The sequence below is a fragment of the Stegostoma tigrinum genome, chromosome 7 (genome assembly GCF_030684315.1).
Source record: "Stegostoma tigrinum isolate sSteTig4 chromosome 7, sSteTig4.hap1, whole genome shotgun sequence".
Lineage (NCBI taxonomy): Eukaryota > Metazoa > Chordata > Chondrichthyes > Orectolobiformes > Stegostomatidae > Stegostoma > Stegostoma tigrinum.
The window spans coordinates 58,028,399-58,049,248 of NC_081360.1; the positions used below are offsets into that span (position 1 = coordinate 58,028,399).

The 20,850-nt window shown below is 39.4% G+C and overlaps 1 protein-coding gene across 4 annotated transcripts in view; it reads right to left on the reverse strand.

The window, feature by feature from the left end:
- The window catches only part of LOC125454216 (coiled-coil domain-containing protein 148-like), a 98,055-nt gene that overhangs the window by 3,323 nt on the left and 73,882 nt on the right, over positions 1–20,850 (reverse strand). For all 4 annotated transcript variants that reach the window (XM_048534763.2, XM_048534762.2, XM_059647288.1 and 1 more), the window contains 6 exons: positions 19,000–19,206; positions 10,604–10,744; positions 9,093–9,211; positions 7,351–7,468; positions 5,805–5,945; positions 2,132–2,290 (listed from right to left, as the gene is read on the reverse strand). In XM_048534763.2, the coding sequence (XP_048390720.1) occupies positions 2,144–2,290; positions 5,805–5,945; positions 7,351–7,468; positions 9,093–9,211; positions 10,604–10,744; positions 19,000–19,206 (873 nt within the window). In that variant the 3' untranslated portion in view covers positions 2,132–2,143. The remainder of the gene's footprint in view (positions 1–2,131; positions 2,291–5,804; positions 5,946–7,350; positions 7,469–9,092; positions 9,212–10,603; positions 10,745–18,999; positions 19,207–20,850) is intronic.

Below are 20,850 nucleotides of genomic sequence, written 5' to 3' on the forward strand. Positions count from 1 at the left end.
AACTGCCACCCTTACCTGGTTGGCCATGTGATTCTAGACCTACAGCAATGTGGTTGACTCTAAACTGCCCTCTTGGCAATTAGGGATGGGCAATTAATGCTGCCTGGCCAGCGACGCCCTCATTCCGTGAATGAACGAAGAAAGAATAGAATGCCCTCTCTGTCAACTCCATCAGGGTTGATTTTCCTTATGTTCCCAACCAATTCTTTTATTTAGCTGTTTATCTTCACACTTTCTCACCTGTCCCCACTGAAGTCAGGGTGGTAGTAATCATCAAGGCCTCCCCTCTCCCCACAATGTTCCTTCCATATCAAGCATTGCTCTGTTGCTTCCCATCCTTAGATGTTGAGTTGCCCCCTTCAAAGTTATTGTCCTTCATGCATCCCAGTATGCTGCCTTCAATTCTCACAAAATGACTTCCCCAGAATTCCCAATCAGCACCAGCTTCTGATAATCACTTTAAATTTTAGTCAACAGAACCCCTGCACAGATGATGGCCACTCTCTTTACTGGCATGGAAAGACTGCCCCGACTGATGAGTGGCTAGACCCCGAATGATCTCTGTGGAGCTTCCTGAAATGACTTACCACTACATGACTGACTGAAACCCACTCCGAGAACATCCTGACTCTGATCAGCCCAAGCACTGACTGTGTCCAAGCCCTTGGAGAGATATTGAACGGTGCCCTCAATTACTGTACCAGTATACACTAACTGAAGGCAGTACCCCTTGACTTGACTGAGGACACATCCTGGACTGAGAGTCATGGCCATTTGGTCGAAGCACATTGTATGTTGCTGCGTAAGCTACTGGAATATGCTGTAGTATGACACTGAAATAGCACAGTGTGGTACAGTAACATGTCCACTGCTTTGACTTTTTATTGCAGACAGACATGACAAACTGTCTGGCTTTCTGTCTTCATGAGAAGACAGAAGTACTGTGAGCCTGTAAACTTTGAATGAGGCAGCAAGGTGCATGACAATGGAAGGAAGATAAGTGCAATGTGAATAAACTCTCAGATAGCAAGCTAAAAATCCTGAGATGCAGCCTGCTATGATGCATGTGTCCTGCAGCAACTTTACAATGTAAAGCGTCAATGCATTTCAAAAAGTAATACTGAAATGGGGAACTCTAAGTGACTCAGAGATGTGTCATGATGATGTCATGAAAATAGTTCACGTCCAATTGCTAACCTCTGTGAATGAAAGATATTTCATTGATTATTGTGCAAGAATAGCCAGGTCCCTTTGTACATCCATAAATGCCAATATATCACTATCCTAATGTAACTGCCTTTCTGTTTCTCACAATAAAGTGTATTACTTCATATTTATCCATTATCCATATTATGTCATGAGTTTGCCCAGTCAACTTCTGTAGATCACTTTGAAGCCTCGCTGCATCCTCCTCATGGCTCAACCCACAAAACAAGATACAAGAAATTAATGGACAGCACCTTGTGCCTTACCTCATGGGGAGTTTGGTCATGAGGGTTATTTTACTAGGCAGGAGGGTGGTGGACGGGAATCCTGGCATCTTTCCACTTCCACCCTGATTAAGTCTGTGGTGGCAAGGCCCAAGCATGACCTTCCTCCCCAGCTGCCAATTCAGGCCTTCACATGAGCAACTTAAGGCCTCATACTGCTGTTGTGAATATTAACTCGGTTGCAGGTAGTGTTCTATTACTGATAAGAATTAATAAGAATACATCCTGTGGATTAACACACATCATACCTTTTCATTCTAAATTGCTCTTTTTAACACCTACCTTTAGACCTCTACTTATGTGGCCACATTTCCCTTCACTCAACATGATCTGCCATGAGTCTTTTAATTGATGCTCTGTCAAATTCTTTTAAGCTGCTTTTTAATTTGTTGCTGTCACGTTTAATTCATTTTGTTATATTTTCAAACGCTTGAATAAGGCTGGCAATCTTGAGAATAATCAACTTTGTATTACCTAATACCATGTAAACTTAGTTTAAAACAGTTTTCTACTATAATCTTCTCTACCCCATTCTGTTGTTCATAGTTTAAGTTATTGTAAAAAGATTGTTTGAATGAGCTGGCAAATACAGCTTACACTGAAAGAAAACAATGTTACAGATAAACCTTGAGTCATTGTACCTTGAAGTAAATTCAGTCTTTAAAAAGAGTAGATTCCATGTCTCTCCTTGGCGGTCTTGCTGGAGGAATCTTTGATAAAACCTCCCGTGCATAAAATGTATTGTGGAGTCCTGCTTCTCGTAGTGCTTGTTCAATTCGAACACGAGGATCAGCTACTACCTACCCAGAAATAAGTATAGTTTATTTTTGATTTTCAAAGGCAAATATGAAAGTTAGAACTTTAGTGAGAAAATATTGAGTCAGTAATCCGTGGGATGAGGTCCTGAATATGTTTGAAGTCAGTGAGAAGGCACAGGCACATCCGTGTGTTTAAAAGTGCGTTTAAAAATATTTTTAGAAAAATTACATGACAATTATGTAACAAATGCATTAATCACCCTCTAAATTCTATCCCTAACCCTCCACACAATGCCATATGTATTGGAAAGGAATCCATTTATAGGAGAGACAACTTTTAATGCACAAGACTTACATTTTTGTTACTTCATGATAACAATGTTTTATTCAAAAAAATGGGCCTAGATCTTCTGATCGGAAGATCTCAATCACACACACTCATCCCACTTCCATTGATCCAACATCCAACATCCAGGACACAATCCCCACCTTCTCTCATCAGCCTGAACACTAACCTGACTCAAATCCCAATTCTCCCCCTGACCAAACCCCAACCCTTCACTGACCCTCACCTTACTCCTACTACCCAACTAGCAAATGTCAGTCCAAACCCCAATCGATCCTTGGGCCCTACTCACTTCCCCTTCAACCAGCAACTTTGAAGCCACTGTCCAACTGACCCGACCTGACTTCACACCACTCCCTTGCCCCATCCACACTGCCCACCTACTCAACAAGCTCCAACTACTCCGCTTGACCTAATATCCTTCAATCTACCCTAAACCTTCATCCAATTACCAGCTACCCTACCCACTTCACCTACCACCACCCATCTGTACCCCAAACTATATGGCACTCCTCCCTTCACCCAGCTTCCATCTGCCACCTGTTCACCCCTACTCAATTGGTATTCTTTCCCCTCATCCATCTGCCACCCTAATAATCCCACCCCTCCCAAATCCTACATACCTTCTCTCAATATTGCCAAAGTTGCTTTGGACTATATGCCACTGAATTCTGTAGCTCCTGACACAAACAGAATTGTGGTTTCAGCAGAAATCCTCTCTGTAGCTGCCAACATGGATTCTCCATCTTCGGTCCGCCTCCCCCTCTCTCCCTATTTATTCCAGTTCCCTCCCCCCATCCCCCTCTCTGATGAAGGGTCTAGGCCCGAAACGTCAGCTTTTGTGCTCCTGAGATGCTGCTTGGCCTGCTGTGTTCATCCAGCCTCACATTTTATTAACATGGATTCCTGGACTGGACTGGGAAAGTTGGGAAGGTTTCTGGCCTGGAGGTTCACCCCAGTAAAACTCTTCCACAGACATGTGGGAAACTTCTTGTTTCTCCTGGATTGGAAATGGGGATGCCAGCCCATATTGGAAAATTGGGCAATGATGTTCAGCCCAGTAGGACTGTCTCACTTAGTTTCACTGACTTAACCAGTTATGGCTAAATCATCTCTTATGAAATCTTTAAACCTTTAGTTCTTGAAATCTGTTAAGATCAATATTTAGTCTACTTCTGCTTTTCATCATTCTACATTCATGGTTCCAAGAAGCCAGCTCCCCATCTCCATTTGTTATCACACCCATTGCACAGGTATAATATCCAGCTGAGATTTTAATCCTCTGCACTAGAAAGATTGTTTAGTTCAATCTGCATAACATCACCTACCTACATCCTACGTTAACCTTGCTGTGGAACCCCTCTGCATGGTCAAACAACTCCCAATACATCCAGTCAATTTCCCATCCTTCACAAACATCTGCTCATCCAAAATTCCTGTGACAATTTCATATCTCATACCAATTCCAGCTTGTCCACTTGCATTGATCTCACTGAGCCAATTTACTCATGAGCCCAGATTCCTCAAACTTAGAAATCTTATCAAGTTATAAAACCAATTAGATACTTTCCTAAGTACCCTGTTTGTATATATTAATACAACCTCTGAAATAGGTTGGATTTCATCCCAGGCCTCATGGTCCAGAGGTTGGGATACTATCACTGCACCAGAATAGCTCTCCTAAAATGGCATCAGCAATGTAGCCTCTGTATGTACCAATCTGCATCAATATCTCACACCTGAACATTCATTCCTTTGACTCTGCCATCTTGTTATCCCCTCTTCTTTTTACCTTCGCTGTTGTGCTTAGACATCTTAACACTATTAATTGGGGTATAGAGGTTATGCTAAATTTGTAGGGAATACTGGTTTGGACTCAAGTACTGTGCTACATCCAGTTGGAAGGATGTGAAGGCACTAAGAGAGTGCAGAAATAATTCACTGGAATGTATTCAGAGGCAGGAACTTTAGTTATGGAGAAAGGCTGGAGAAATAGGACTGTTCGCCTTTGAGAAGAGAAGATTAAGAGGAGATTTTATAGAGGTGTTTAAAATCATGAGGGATCCAGATGGGGAAACTATGTTTCTATCAGTGGAAGGACTGAGAAAGTCAGCACGGATTTCAGGTAATTGGCAAAAGGAACAATAGTGACATGAGGAAAAACCTTTTAATGCATTCTGGAATGCATTGCCTGAGAGTATGGTGTAATCAGATTTACTGTGGCTTCCAAGAGGGATTTGCGTTATAATTTGGAAAGGAAGAATGTGCAGGGCTGCAGGAGAAAGCAGAAGGGTGACACTTGATGAATTGCTTCTTTGGAAAAATAGCTCAGGCATGACAGGTTAAATGGCTTCCTTCTGTGCTACTAAAATTCTGTGATTCAAGTGCATAAATGACATCTATTGCACCAGAACAATTCTGTTATTTCATGTAAATTGCCTAAAATAATCTTCCTCTTTTCCCATGCACAGTGGCAGCTGAGGCAGACAAAGTACATGCCTGTTTCAATAGCATGTTTTATTCTTGCTACGTCACAAACCTGTCATCAGACATTATAGCCTGAGGCAAGCCACTCCATATCAAGCATTGTTGACCAGGAGATGCTCCTATTCTTATAGCCTGTTATTGGCATGTTGGGAGGAATTATACATTGATAGCCAACCTTGATAGCCATATCACCAATGCATCTTCTGTGGCCATCACACCTGTGAGAAGGACCCAAACCCTGGAGCTTCTGGCTTACAGGCAGGGATGTTACTTACTGTGCTAGAAGACTTCCTCTTATATACTATTCCCATTTAAAGTCCTCTGTTTTTCCACCAACTTCTCCTTCTGTAAGACCATCCTTTTATCACCTTTACTTCTTTGGCTTACCATCAATGTTCTTATTAAATATCTATGTTTTTTCAATCTATATACTGCAAGTTATCATTGTTAATTTAGAAAGTGGAAAGCTGGCAGCAGCATATCTAAAGGAAATACCTTGAATATTTTAAGAACATGCCCAGATATATAATTTTAATTTTTGTTGTGCCATGGTAGAGTTCCTATCTCTGGACCAGGAAGCCTGGGTTCAAGTCCCACCTACACCAGAGGTGTGTTGTAACAACAAATGAACAGGCTGATTAGAAAATATCTATATTTATATATACACAATATATTCCCGGGGTGAGCTGTATTTTATACAAAGGAAATGTTGTTGTGATGTACCTGTTTATCTGTGTATGTGCACAAATGAAATAAAGGCTTTTGGAGTAGAAATTCTTCTTGCGCCCCGATTCCAGATCGGGCTTTTGATGCTTCTGTGTCACCCATCATCCTGACAGGATCAAACTCAGCAGTGACAGAAAACTGTGAACACAATTAATGCATCAATTTCAATCAAGTGGCCATAATATTTCCTTGCCAGATAATGTATAATGTTTAGAAATTTTTAATCAAATTATAAGTAAATATTGTCTTGGTTGCAAATATACTTTATCTCTCAAAGTTTTAAACTATTTACCTCATTAAATATTGTTCAAATACTCAGAGCACTTTCTAAAATAATGTAATGTCTGCAGACCAAATGTACTAAAAGTAGAAGGATCTAGAAAATAGTTTGTGCAGCACCTTGTCAGCTGATGTAGCTGGGCTAAAATCCTGCAACTCTCTCCCTTAAAGCATTGTGGGTGTACCTATAGCAAATGGACTACAATGGCTCAAGAAGACAGCTCAACACCACCTTCTCAATGGCAATTAAGAATGTGCAGCCCTTTAAAAATGGGGCTAAAATGTTCAAGATGGTGCATAATGCCATGTGTTCTAATAGCTGAAGTGCCAAGTGCTCAGCTAGATGCCCATCAGGTATTAGGTCCATTGTTTACGTGAAGCTGGGAATGAATGGCAATTCCTACAAATGTCAAACACTGAATAGAGATTACCACCTGAAATAGACACTGTTTGGTTGGCAAGAGGTAGGTCCTTGTAGAAATGCGAACAGACGAAGTGTCGTTATTAACATGATAGTGAATATTCCAACCAATAAAGATGACATTACTACTTTTTTTGGCAACTTAAAATCAATATGAATCTATTCAGAATAATTATTTTGCACTGTGAACAGTTACCTGGTTTAATATAAGGTCCCTGTTATAGGCCATTCCCTTTCCTCTCCTTCTCTAATGAAAGGGAGTGGCGTCAGTTGGCCATAATGTCAAAACAAATTGATTTTCCTGGCAAAATTAATTACCTTGACTCAGATGAAAAAACAATGAATGAAATAACAGAAATACTGATGTTTATGGAAATGCATCCCAACATCATTTGGTCATATGGGATATCCCAAAGTATCTCACCTCTACAGGAAATTTGACACAATACCTGTTTGAGCGCAGTGATAGATGCATCTTGCAAACCAAGCAACATTGACTTCAGGATAGTCATCAGACTTAAGAGGGCAAAACAGAATGAAACATCATGGTATGAACATCAAAGAGAAATTAGATTTTCAATTGGTTGCCACATTCTTATTAATTAGTTACAAAATCTAGTTGAAAGAAAAGTAAATCAAAGCGGGCATGTCAATGTAAGTGTGAGGCATTGGTTTGTTGTTGTTGTCATACACGTCATCTCAAAACCAGCATCATAGTTGTCTGACTAGTTGTTGCATATGCATTACTATAATGCATTTGTATATGATAAGAATTAAAATTTTAAGAGAGTGCTAGGCCTTATGTGAGGTCAAGAATTTTAATTAAAAAACATAAATCAGTACCTTCTGCCAGTAAGCATCAAGACGTTTTTGCTTTTCTTCCTCCTCTTGCATTTGCTGCAAAATTAGTGCTTTCTTTTCTTGATGACGTTTCTGTAACAATTCCTGTCTGTGCTTCACACTACCATTAACAATACAATATACAAACAACATTTTTACAATCTCATGCTAATAAATCCAATGGTGGTGAGGCAGTTAAAATGCTACTCAATGACACAGATGTCAACTTTTCAAACAACTGTTATACTCCTGTCTAGGAAATAGAGCTTTGTATTTGTTGTCCTTCCCTTTTCAAGAATCAAATAGCTTCTCTTTAGTTTCCACCTGAGTGAGTTAGTATTTAAAGAAGAAACGGTTTCAGAGGATCATTTTCTATTATATGATTTAAATTCAAAATAATGGTTTTGGTTACATTAAAGTGTAAATCTCAGATGTCCAATAATCCTGTTCCAAAATCCATACATGATTTATACACAGTATACATAAATGATTTAGACTTGAAGGTAGGAGGGTTGATCAAGAAGTTTGAAGATGATACAAAAATTGCTGAGGTGGCAAGCAGTGAGGAAGGTACCCTTAGATTGCAGGAGGATACAGATAGTCTGGTGAGGTGAGCTTATCAATGCAAATGGAATTCAATAAGTGTGAGTTGATATACCTGGGCATGACAAATAAACCAAAAGAATACACAATGAACTGTAGGACCATGGGAAGCATTGAGGATAGAGGAAAATTGGTGTGCATGTCCGCAAGTACCTTGAGATAGGAGGCTAGGCTAATAAAGTGGTTAAGAAGGCATATGAGTTTAAGAGTGGACACGTTATGCTGGAACTGTATAAGATATTGATTAGGTCACAGCTAAAGTATTGTGTGCAGCTCTGGAATCCGCATTATAGGAGGGATGTAATTGCACCGGAGAAGTTGCAGAGGTGATTTAACAGGATGCTGCCTGGCCTGGGAGTTTTAGTTATGAAGACAGACTGGATAGATGATGATTGGATAGATGGATATTTTTGGAGCAGAGGAGACTGAGGGAGGACATAATTGAGATATATAAAATTATGAGGGGCCATAGATAGGTTAGGCAGGAGAGAAGCTATCCTTTTAATGGAGGAATCAATAACCAGGGATACAGATTTAAGGCAAGGAGCAGTAGATTTAGAGGGTGGTGGAAATCTAGAAACCACTGCTTGTAAGGTTTGTGGAAGCAAAAATCCTTAAAACATTTAAAGAATATTTAGATGCGCACTTTTGATACCATGGCACACAAAGCCATGGGCTAAATGCTGGAAAATGCGATTAGAATAGTTAGGTGGTTGTTCTTAACTGGCACAAATTTTTAGACCAAAGGGCCCTTTTCCATACTGTAGAGCTCTGAATCTATGACTCCGAATCGTTGCTCTGTCTACACTGTGAGATGCACACTCAACACCAATTACACTTGTAATTCTTTGTCCAGGTCAATAATTTTCTTCTTCTTCACTGACGATATGCAATCACATTCACAATGAGAAACATACTGCATTGAACATTCGTGAGAAAAGTAAAGTCTTTTAAAAGGTAGGTATCACTAAAGAGGAATTAAAAAATCCAATCATATCCACATTGAGAAACATGGTATGTGTGCAGCTCTGAGGTACTGCAGATACATTGTATTTTGCTACATTGTTGATCACAACAGAAGGTCAAAAGCAGTAGATGATAGAAGGGAGCATTTAACTTGAGAACTTGCAATTCATCCTTACCGCTCTCTGTCCCTTTCAGCTTGCTCTGCCATTTCATTTTTCAATTCTTGAAGTTGCTGCTGATGTTTTTGTTCTAATTCTTCCCTCTTACATTGCTTTTCAGCATAGTACTGCTTTATCTAAAAACAAACAGATGAACCTTATAGGTTTAGTGAACTCCTATGCATTAAAATGCATTTTTAAAGTGGCCTTGATGTCTGTAGGTAGGGGACTGCCACAAGGGATACACATCAGTAAGTCATGTGAACCACAGCACAAATATGCAATGCCAAATTTCTGCAGCCACGGTGCTCTGTCATTTATAGGCATCTGACTCTTTGGCAGTATACCATATGTCCAAGAAACTCTGACCAAATCAATTTAGCCTGATAAAAGTCACAGAGAATGTTGGAGAAACTCACTAGGTCTTACAGCATCTGTGGAGAGAAACGGATCTGCTAAACCTGGTGAGTTTCTCCAGCATTCTTTATGTTTGTTCAGATTTCCAGCATCAATAGTATTGTTCTTTATCAATGTAGCCCAATCTCATCTAAATTCAAATTCCTGCTACTCATTGGTTCACCAGTGTTTCTACAACACACCTCCAATGCCCAAGTGTTCCCAGCAATCTCATCTTCTGCAGAGTTCAACCACTTAAAGTTCTCAAATGTAAGCGTCTCAACACCACTGATGGAAAAATTGTTATCTGAATTGGATGTCTGAAAGCTGGGAGTAAAAACTTGCTTGGTAAGGGTTCTTTTAACTATTAAAATAGCAGACTCATTTGTTTAGGTTTCAATTGTTTTATCTTTTTAAGTTTTCCTTTGGTCAATTTTTGCTTGCTATCTGAGTCAAATCTTTCTTTCCCTTTCTCTTTCTATAACTAATTTTTCACTCAGATTTTAATTTTTCATAATCCTTACGCTGCTGATTACACAATCCTTCAATCTGATTAGTTCAGAAGAGATATAAGTGCCTTTCTTTTCAAGCACATCCCAAGGTCATGTATCAATGGGATGTTTTCAACTCACACCTTGAGCAAATTCTGATGAGGAATGTAAAATGCAAAGCCATGTCTAACTGACAACTGACATTGTTAAATGTCCTGCTATAGCAAAAAAATTGTCCAGTGTACAATAGCAATTTTGAAATAAAAGGGAGCAAAATCTTGTGCTTTGCAATTGTTCGGTCTATAAGAGAAAGCTACAACAAAATAAATCCACTATTTTAAATTTAACTATCCAAAGCAGCAGATTAAGTGATGTCATTATGCTTAATAAACTACTAATATTTGAAACACATGCTTCAGACATTTCAATCCTTGTAGCATAATTGTGTTAAGAGGTTAGCCGTCAAAGGCTAAAGTATAGTGTAATTGAATGACGCTCCATAGAGATGCTACACTAAGAGCTATATGAAGAATCACATTTATTTCAGACTTTTAAAACAAAATTAATGCAATTAATTACAAGAAATGAGAGGAATGGAAAGAGTGCCAAAGTCAATTATTCTCATTGTACAGGTTGCCTTACTTTTTCTTTATCCATGGCTCTACGGCACATTTCCTTTTCTCTTTCCTTCCTCTCTTGCTCCAATTCTCTTTCTCTCTCCTGTGCAGCAATAGCTGCTTCCAGTCTAGCCATTTCCTCTTGATGTGCACGCATTTGCTGAACCTAGTGAAACATATTATTTTATTAATTATATTATTAAGTAAAATTAAAATAATTGAAGAGCATAATATGTACTCTATGAAGCAAGTAAAGAAACATGGTAATTCAATAATTTAAAAAATTATACAAGTTAAATCCAGGTAATTACAGGTAAATATCCAGTTCATGGGCGATTTGATAAATTGGAATTCATCATGTTTCGATTTCAATTGCAGATTTGGTGGTCGCTAGGTGAGACTTGTTTCATCAGTTTCCCGATAACTCAATGGATAAACCTGTCAAGTAGTGTGAACACAACTGGTCAAGGATATTCTTGGTTTCAAGCATTGGTCTATGCTCTTGCTTGATCTCCCTGAGCAGGCATGGGCTACTTAAACACAGATAGATTGATAGCTTGGCCAAACAGCAAGGGATGCGGGGTACAGTGGCCAAGTGCAACTCTGAAATCACAAAACCCGCACACCAGACACAGTGCAAACACAGCAGTCAGGTACTAATGACATTAGCATAACATATTATAAAATGGATGTTGGCCCCACTCTGATAACTAAAACCGAAACACTCAGACAGGAGCGCCTCAACCTATAATCTGTTATAAGGAGGGTGAGAAAGGGTGAAATCTGTTTTCCCAGCGACATCTAGTAATTAAGTAAAATAAATCCCTGACACTCACTTTATAATCAACAAATTACAATTTATTTATCTAACTCTAACAATAAACAAATTAACTAAATTATTAACAATTTGAATAAATCCCTTCTAATAACTAACTGTTCCTTAATAAAACAAGGTGCCAATGGTATCATTTTCCAATAAATATAAGTCCCACTTATATAAAATAAAAATAATAAAAACAGAATTTAATGTCTCGAAGTGACAGTCAGGTTAAATGTCTTCCAGAATGTTCTGTGTCTTCTCTATCAAATGTTGTGTCAGGAACGCCTTCTCCATGAAGTTCTTCTGTCAGGAATATTAACTAGTTGTGCTGGCGGTATCTTTGATGTAGATGGTGCTTTCCCTAAAATTTAGAGCAGACTGTACGAGCTAGTAATTCTGTTTTGAGAGTTGAGTGCTGTTAACTCTTGCAGATGGCAGATTGCTCTCCTGTCTTTGCCCAACTGCCCCTTTTTTTATATCCTTGATGGCATAGCAATATTCCTTACAATAGAATTGGTCCCATGCTGTTAAATCGCTAGATTTAAATTTAACACAATGAAGTTGCTGGATAAGCCCAGCAGCGGACAGCATCTGTGAAGGTAAAAAACAGAGTTAACGTTTCCGGTCCGGTGACCCTTCCTCAAAACTATTCTGCAGAAGGGTCACTGGACCCGAAAGGTTAACTCTGGTTTTTCCTTCACAGATGCTGCCAGACCTGCTGGGTTTTTCCAGCAACTCTGCTTTTGTTCCTGGTTTACAGCATCTGCAGTTCCTTCGGTTTCTGTTTAGATTTAAATTGATTTGTTTTTGGGATCTGGGTGACCGGTTCAAATTAATTGGCTAAACTTAAAGGTTGTTGTCTTGATAACAAAAAAAAATTGCTGGTTGGCCTGCTGACTGTACAGCCTTTTAATACAAATGTTTCAATTCAGGTGCTTTTTGCCCCCGCAAACCCACAAGCTGATGCCCACAGACATTCTTGTTGAATCTCTAACCATAGAAAAAGCACATCATCTTTTAAGGGGGCCATACACTGCTTTCCCCCATAGCATTTTACAAACACTAAATTCGATCATCCTGCCTCCCAATCCACAAAACCTCTACCCAATTTCATAACATCTCCCTGCTTAAGAAAAAAAATCAACCATCATTATGAAGAGATGGCTTAATTTCTTCTTTTTAAAACCTTAACTCAATTATATTTCTAGATCCATAGCTCATTAATCTAGAGTTACATATCTCATACTACATCTACGTCCATATATACATATATAGATATAAATATACACATTCATTTCTACCTTATATAAATATTTTTTTCTTTTAAACACACAATAAGGCATCTGCAATAACATTTTCACGACCCGTAACATGTACAATCTGTAAATCACATGCTTGTAACATAAGACTCAAATGAAACAATCTCGCATTCTTGTCCTTAACTTTTTCCAGAAATGTCAAAGATTATCATTAGTATACACAACGTCTCTAATGCATTGTTTGCAACGTAAATATTAAAATCTTGTAAGGTCATTACCAAACTTAAAAACTTTTTGTCAATGGTTGAATACTTTTTCTGGTGGATGTTGAGTTTATGAAAAATAACCGTTGTGCCTTTCAATTCCACAATCATCCTCCTGTTACAACACAGTTCCAACCCTTACATCGTTTGTTTCAATGGTGACTTTAAAGGGTTTCAAAAAATTTGGTGTGGCTGAAACTGGTGTGGTGTTTAGTATTGCTTTTAAATTCTTAAATGCCCCCTGGCAATGTTCTGCTCATTGGAATTTTGTGTTCTCTTTTAACAAATCTACCAGCACTGCCACCATGCTACAAAAGTTTAGTCAAAATTTCCTGTAGAATCCATTCAATCCTAGAAATGTTAGCACTTCCTTTCTTGAGGATTGTCTTGGAAATTCCTTGATGGCCTTTGTGTTCACTTTTCTTGGTGTCATCCTCCCGTGTCCAATGTTGTGCCCTAAGAATGTCACTTCCGCCTTTGCGAATTCTGTTTTTGTCAAGTTTATAACCAACTTTGCCTTCCATAATCTCTCCAACAGCTCTGCCAAATGCTCCAAGAATGGCTAAACATCACTAAGTCATCTATATAGACAGCACTATTAGTCAATCCTGCCACAACACGGTTCATAAGTCTTTAAAAAGTGGCTGGTACATTTTTCATTCCAAAGGGTTTGACTTTAAATTGATATAGCCCATTTGGGGTTACAAAAGCAGAAACTTCTTTCACTCTCTCTGGCAAAGGTACTTGCCAGTAATCGTGAAATAAGTCCAACTTTGTGATGCAAGAGGTTTGTCCTACTTTCTCCACTCAGTCCTCCAGCCTTGGAATTGGGTATGAATCAGATTTGGTCATGGCGTTGACCTTCCAATAAACTATGCAGAATCATTGAGTGCCATAAGGTTGGGGAACCAGCACAATCGGCAAACTCCACTCGCTTTGACTCAGCTCAACTTGCTTCTGAACCTGCAGCGCTTCGAGAGGTTTAAGCCTGTAGGGGTGTTGTTTTATTGGAACTGCATTCCCCATATCAACCTCATGCACCATGGCATCTTTAAATCAAACATAATTCTGAATCCCGGGGAACATTGGAAAAGTGGCATCAGACCCTAAAACCATGCTAATGGTTTATTGCCAGAATAACCCAAAGAATTGGGATAAAGGTATTCTATTTATATTGTTTGCCCCAAAAAAATCAACACAGTTGACTCCATTTGAATTGATATTCAGCCGTGAATATTCTCTTTCTACATTTGTCCTCCTAGCACTGTAACAAGTCTTTCAATTCATTTCTCTGTTCCTGGGACAGATAGCTCACTATCCTATCCCATTCTTTAAGGACTTCCCTAGTATTCAATCTATTCTGAGGTGAATCAAAATACACATCACCTTGATTTGATCTGTCGCTCTGAGTGGCAGTAACTAATACCTGTTTCTCTGGTTCACTGCCCCTGTCATAGCTGGGTTTCAACACATTTAAAGAGTTGATGCCTAAACTATCCATGACCTCCTTAAATAATTTGGTGGTAAATTGGACTGAATTTCACAGGATAGACCAGAATGGGTAAAGAAAGTAAGCAACTCTTCCAAAACAATTTTTGCATTGACACTCCGTAATGGAATTGCTTCCAGAAATCTGGTAGACACATCTATTATGGTTAGCAAATACTGGTTCCCACTTTTGGTTTTAGGGAGGGGACCTACACAATCAATCATAACTCACATGAAAGCTCTTGAATTGCAAAAGGTGCTGGTTTTGTTACTGCCTGTAGCTTTCCTACCATTTTACATATATGACAGATAGGGCAAAATTCAACCACACCCTAATGCAATCCAGGACAACAGAAGTTATTTTGTATTTTAGCCTGAGTCTTCATCACTCCGAAATGAGGTCCCACCCGTAATTCGCGTGCAACTTGTAATACTTCCTTTCTGCATGCTACCGGCAACACAATCTGGTGCACTTCTGCCCATTTCTCCTCTGCGCTAACTTGCTGAGGTCTCCATTTTCACCTTATTATTCTTAAGGATAGAATCCTAACACTCAGGAATATGTTGTGATTCATTTTCCATGCAGGCTTTATGATACAGGTTTTTTGTTGTCTCATCTTTTTGTTGTATATCCATTAATCGTTCAGAACTAAACACCTCTGCTGACCCTCTACCTATTTAGGTTCTTTCTTTACCATTTCACCAAACAGAGCGTCAGCTAACTGGAACTTAACTCCTTCATCTCTCTTTGGTTTTCTCTTCTTGCTTTAACTTATGACTGTGAAATCTCGTCACCAAGCCGGCCTGAAAAATTCCAGACTTTTCTTTTAACTCCTCAGTTCCCTGGTTTTCCTTTGGCTTCTCCACTACAATTGGTGTCACTGCCACTTTTGATCCTGCTAGGTCATTTCCAAGAACAAACTGTATCCCTGGAATTAACACTCTTTCAATCACTCCCACTTTCACGTCCCCAGTCTTGAGTGGACTTTCCAACCCGATCTTACGCAGGGGAACACTAAATCTCTGTCCATCTATTCCACAGCATTTGATAGGGTGTGAAGGCTTGTTAGGAAATTGTAGCTGTCAATTTCGTATAAAATAGGCCGGCGAAACCATGTCTCAATCTCTACATAATTGTTTTATGTTACCTATTGGAAGCCAAGAATACAATAAAAAATTTCAGAATTTTTGTAATAGTGTAGGTGGGGGTAGGTATGATCTAAGTCTCACATACTGTGTCTGATTTGAATGAATGTTGCTACATCAAATATGACAAATTTACAGGGATAACTGAACCAGGATGTCTTAACAAATTTCAATCCCCATTTCAAAGTCTTACATTCTGCTTTTGTTTCTATTTTTATTTCTATTGAATAAACATTAAAGTTCTTTGGACACTAAATTTAGAGTTGATTGCAAGCTCCAGTGGATTGTTCAGCCTACACTATTGGCCAATTGAACATGGATGACATAGATGCAGCTTACTCCCTTGTTAACAAAGTGTGAAGCTGGATGAACACAGCAGGCCAAGCAGCATCTCAGGAGCACAAAAGCTGACATTTCGGGCCTAGACCCTTCATCCGAGAGGGGAATGGGGAGAGGGAACTGGAATAAATAGGGAGAGAGGGGGAGGCAGACTGAAGATAGATAGAGGAGAAGATAGGTGGAGAGGAGAGAATAGGTGGGGAGGTGGGGAGGGCATAGGTCAGTCCGGGGAGGACGGACAGCTCAAGGAGACAGGATGAGGTTAGTAGGTGGGAGGCTTACTCACTTGTGCCTGCTTATAGCTGAAATGGCAGTTATCCTCAATATGCAAGTGTCAGTGGACGTACCTCCAGAGTTTGCGGCAACTGTTTCATTGAATGTGCACCTTTCATCTGCAGACACAGAGTGTGAGGGGCCAAGAAAGCCTATGATGAGAGTGCCCCACGAGGGGTGGCTTCCTTAGCGTCATTATCATTGTTTTCTTCCTTGGTCTTTAGTTTTTTTCTTCTTCATTCATTCACGGGGCAAGGGCATCGCTAGCTAGGCAGCATTTATTTCCCATCCCTAATTGCCCAGAGGGCAGTTCAGAGTCAACCACATTGCTGTGCATCTGGAATCACATGGAGGCCAGATCAGGTAAGGATAGCAGTTTCCTTCCCTAAAAGGGCATTAGTGACCACATGGGTTTTTACAACAATCGACAACTTAAAAAGATTCTTAATTCCAGATATTTTGTTGAATTCAAATTCCACCATTTGAAGTGGCAGGATTCAAACCCAGGTCCCCAGGATTTATCTGGGTCTCTGGATTAACAGTCCTGTGGTAACACCACTAGGTCACCACCTGCCCTGTATTCCTGATGGCTGCAGGTGTGCACCAGCTAGGGTACAACTGTTATTTACCTCACACATTTCCATTCTTTCAGCTCCAGTGACCAATCCACATTACAGTGCTCTACATGCAATACTTCAAGTCAGTGTGCTGCACTTATATTCTTTCAGAATGAAACCACATCTGGCTATCTATGAATATCATGCTCTCTCTATGAAGCAGCCTACACATTCAAAGCTGTCCGCCGTAATGATGCAAATGAATTGAATCGATATTATCATTAGTTATCATCCCATGTCCAACAACTGCCTTAAGGAACTTCAAGATACAAAAGCACATTTACCGCTACCGGTGGAGGTAGAATTTTTTTCTTGTAAGCACTAAGGGCCAGATGCTGCACCCAGCTGTACATTTCTGCTATCTTCCTGGGACTATCTGCTGCTGCCACTGTCTTACCTCTGTTTTTTCGCTCAAAATGCAGTGCTCTTCACTGATTCTACCCACCTACCAATGTGACCGTATCTGAGTGGGTGCAGGATGGACTTTATGATATGACTTGTTCTGTTCATTGGGTTATTTCCAATGGCACCAGTCCTGTGTAGAATTAGGTAGTCATCCTTCATTGAAAGGTACCCATGGGAGACAGAAGGAGAGCCTGAGAACTAGGCTTTGACAGTAGAAGCCTTTGCTGTGCTGAGACTTCCCAATGAAACTGAGTTTCTGGTACGATAATGAAAAAGGGGGAGTGTACTTATTATAAGCTTATTCATAAGAAGCTGTACGTATCAGCACTGGCAAATCCCCAACAAGTGCAATGCCTCTAAGACTCACTGAGGGTTCATTAGGTACCCTGGTTACATATTCCTTCAATATTCAGGTGCAGCATACTCACTGAGGATCCTCCGCTGCTTGTCTGCTGGAGATTGCATTTTCAGAGGCCTGTTATCAGGCAGTCACATTGCAATCGTCTTACCAGAGAGGAGAAGCTCTTCAAAACTTTTCTGGCATTATATTCAGTTCCTGTGAACGACATTTCCGTTTCTGACTGTTTCAGTCACCTCCATCCATGCTTGCTTTGTTTGCCTTGATCATTTGTTTCCACCCTCTGGAAGGAGTATATTCCTTGATCACTAAACAATATTTAAGGCAGCAACTGAGAAGCATGGGATAGCTTTATTCAAAAACTTATTCACTCATAGACGTAGGTGTTGTTGGTCGGCCAGCATTCACTTCCCGTCCCTTGTTGCCCTTGGAAAGATGGCTTCTTGAATTGGTGCAGTCCTTATGCTGTCGTAGTCCCACAATGTCTTTAGGGAGGGAATTCTAGCCTAACCTAGGTTCCAAGCCTTTGCCTCATTTCTTGACCTAGTTCTTGCCTTTTTCTTTGAAATGGCTGTCGTAGTAATAACCATTGTGATGCATTTAAATAGGGCCCGTACTTGCAGGTCCATTTGGATCCCACGCCCATACTTGCTAACTAGCTTCTCGATTGCCCTCCAGACAATTAGCAGGTCACCTCTTCAGAAATTGCATACTCTGGCTACATCTTTCCCGATGCAAAATCTTGCTCTCAGTCTCCAAACTCCAGAGCTGGTCTTAATTGCATGCATTTAAAACAGTGAAGTATATTGCATTCCAAAGAGTTGTTTAAAAGTTCTAAAGTTCATATTTCATGAAACTGATAACCCATGATCTTAATATCTAAACATCACAACATTTGCAAACATTAATTTGGAAGTGGTTGCAGTCACCTAAAAGTTTTTTTATCCTGGCACTGATCATAATGCCTTAAAAATACTAGCTTTACATGAAATTGGTTTCATCTGATGCTAATTTTTTAATTGTCACTGTAAAATTTTTACTACTTATCTTATTATTTCTTTGATAAATGATCTTCAATCTGTATTTTTTAGTCATAATGTCGAAGCTTACAGGCAATGCAGAAAACCACATGTGCCTCTGATAGTTCTTGCCATATTAGGTTGTAAGGAGTAAAGGCTCAGTTTTAGTATGATATTTCATGTTTTCAATATTTATCTTGATTTATTCCTTGTCAGAAAGTCATCTGAACACTGAAGACTAAAATCTGTAAACATTCACAAACCATCAACCACTGTGAACAGGAAAGATAAATGGGTAGGGCACTTCAGTTTTTAGGAGGACAATGCGATTATCAAATTATCTTAAATACTTATGACAAATAATTATAAAGGGACGTTTTAGTTTTGTCTGCAGTCATATTATGATGTCTGTATAAATCAATGTTTCTTCTCACCTTGTGGTTTAATTCAGCACAGATTTCTTGCTGCTTCCGTCTGTCATTTGCCAGCAACAAGTCAGTCTCATGAGCAATACAAGCTTCAGCAAATATCATCACTGTCTTCATAAGCAAGTCTTTCTTGTCACGGGTCCAGCTCTGAATCAGAACCCTCCAGTGCTCTTTCTTAAATTGAAATCCATCCCATAATCTCCAGTGGTCAATCTGCAAGGAAGTAAGGCTTTGTTACTTTCTCAACAAAAATCTACCTTTTAGGACAGTTTTTAATCTGTTGGTGTTCTGAACTCTGTTCCATACATCGTAAAAGATTCATGTTTATTTATTAATTCTAAATTATGTCAGTCAGCATTTCGCTCATTATGTTAATAGATGCAATGCGTAATCATTTTTTTTCCAAAACTGAGGTGCTCCTACCACAAGACATATGTAAAGCACTCTTCCTTTTGTCTAAAGCCATTCATTCAGTTGCAGAAGTGCAATGTAGTCACAGTAATTCATACAAAATTAGGGACTTTTTACAATATTAACACAGGTTCACTTGACTAGAATGCCCAAACTCACCGGAGCTTATTTCCACTATCCTAGAGATTTTTCAGTCCAGTCTACAATGTATCATGGAAGCTCCCAAACAATATAGCAAGGCAGGTAAAAGCTCCATTTATTAAATAAGAAGTGGGTAGGGACAATGAATGTCCTTCACAAAATTTCCCAAAGTGCAAGACACGAAGTTTAACTCACATTCTGGAATCAAATTCCTTTTTGAGGGGAGCCCATGTTTATCATCTTCACAACTTTGATGTTTATCTCTTCATTAAGACGACAGACTGGATCATTTAGGATTCTATTCTTTCGAAGTATAAGGCGGCTCTCATAGAAACATGAGAATTCTGACTGGGCTAAACAAAACAAATGAAGGAAGGATGTTCCTGATGACTGGAGAGTCCAGAATTGGATCACAGACTAAGGATACAGGGTAGGCATTTAGGAATGAGATGTGAAGACATTTCTCCAGGGATTGATAAGCCTGTCACAGAAAACATTGTGGCCAAAACATTGAATGCTTTTAAGTAGGAGTTCAATATAAATCTTAGGGCTAAAGAAATTAAAGGGTATAGGGAGAACTTCGGAGCAGGGTACTGAATTGGATGATCAGCTCTGATCATACTGAAAGGCAGAGCAGGCTTGTAGAACTGAAGGGCCTACACTTGTTCCTATTTTCCACATTTCTATGTTTAATTCCACACAATAATCACTCAGCATGATGACAATACCTCCTGACGGTGGAACATATTTAAATTTGGACTTGCGTCCTCTTAATTTGCTCTCACGGAATAATGTGTATGTTATCTCAGGTGTCATGACTTTAACATAATGGATTGATATTACCATTGGTGATTGTTCAGTGCTGGTGAAAGTAATCCAAATAACTTCATATGGAGAGGGTCAAAGCTGGAGGGACTAGTAGTGGACTGTGGGATCCTTAACAGAAGAAGTGCTATCAAAAGATTTACAAACTAATCTTTGAATTAGTCAGTTGCACCCACAACAGTGAAGTCACGATGTTTCCACAATTCATAGTTGACAATGAGAAAGCAACATGGACATCAGAAACATCAAAGTGGGGGATTAATCATATAGATCCAATTTGGCTAATGCTAAAATGTGTTCAGCACTGCAAGGTGCTGAAGTTAAAAGTTGAATGGGCCAGGGTTTTCTTCAGAGCTCAATACTTTGACATTTGACAATGGCCTACAAACTATCACTGGGCACTTAATGTTTCCTTTGTAAATGGTAATCAAAGCTGGACACAATGTTCAAAGTACACTCTGCCTCTCCAAAGAGAGGAAA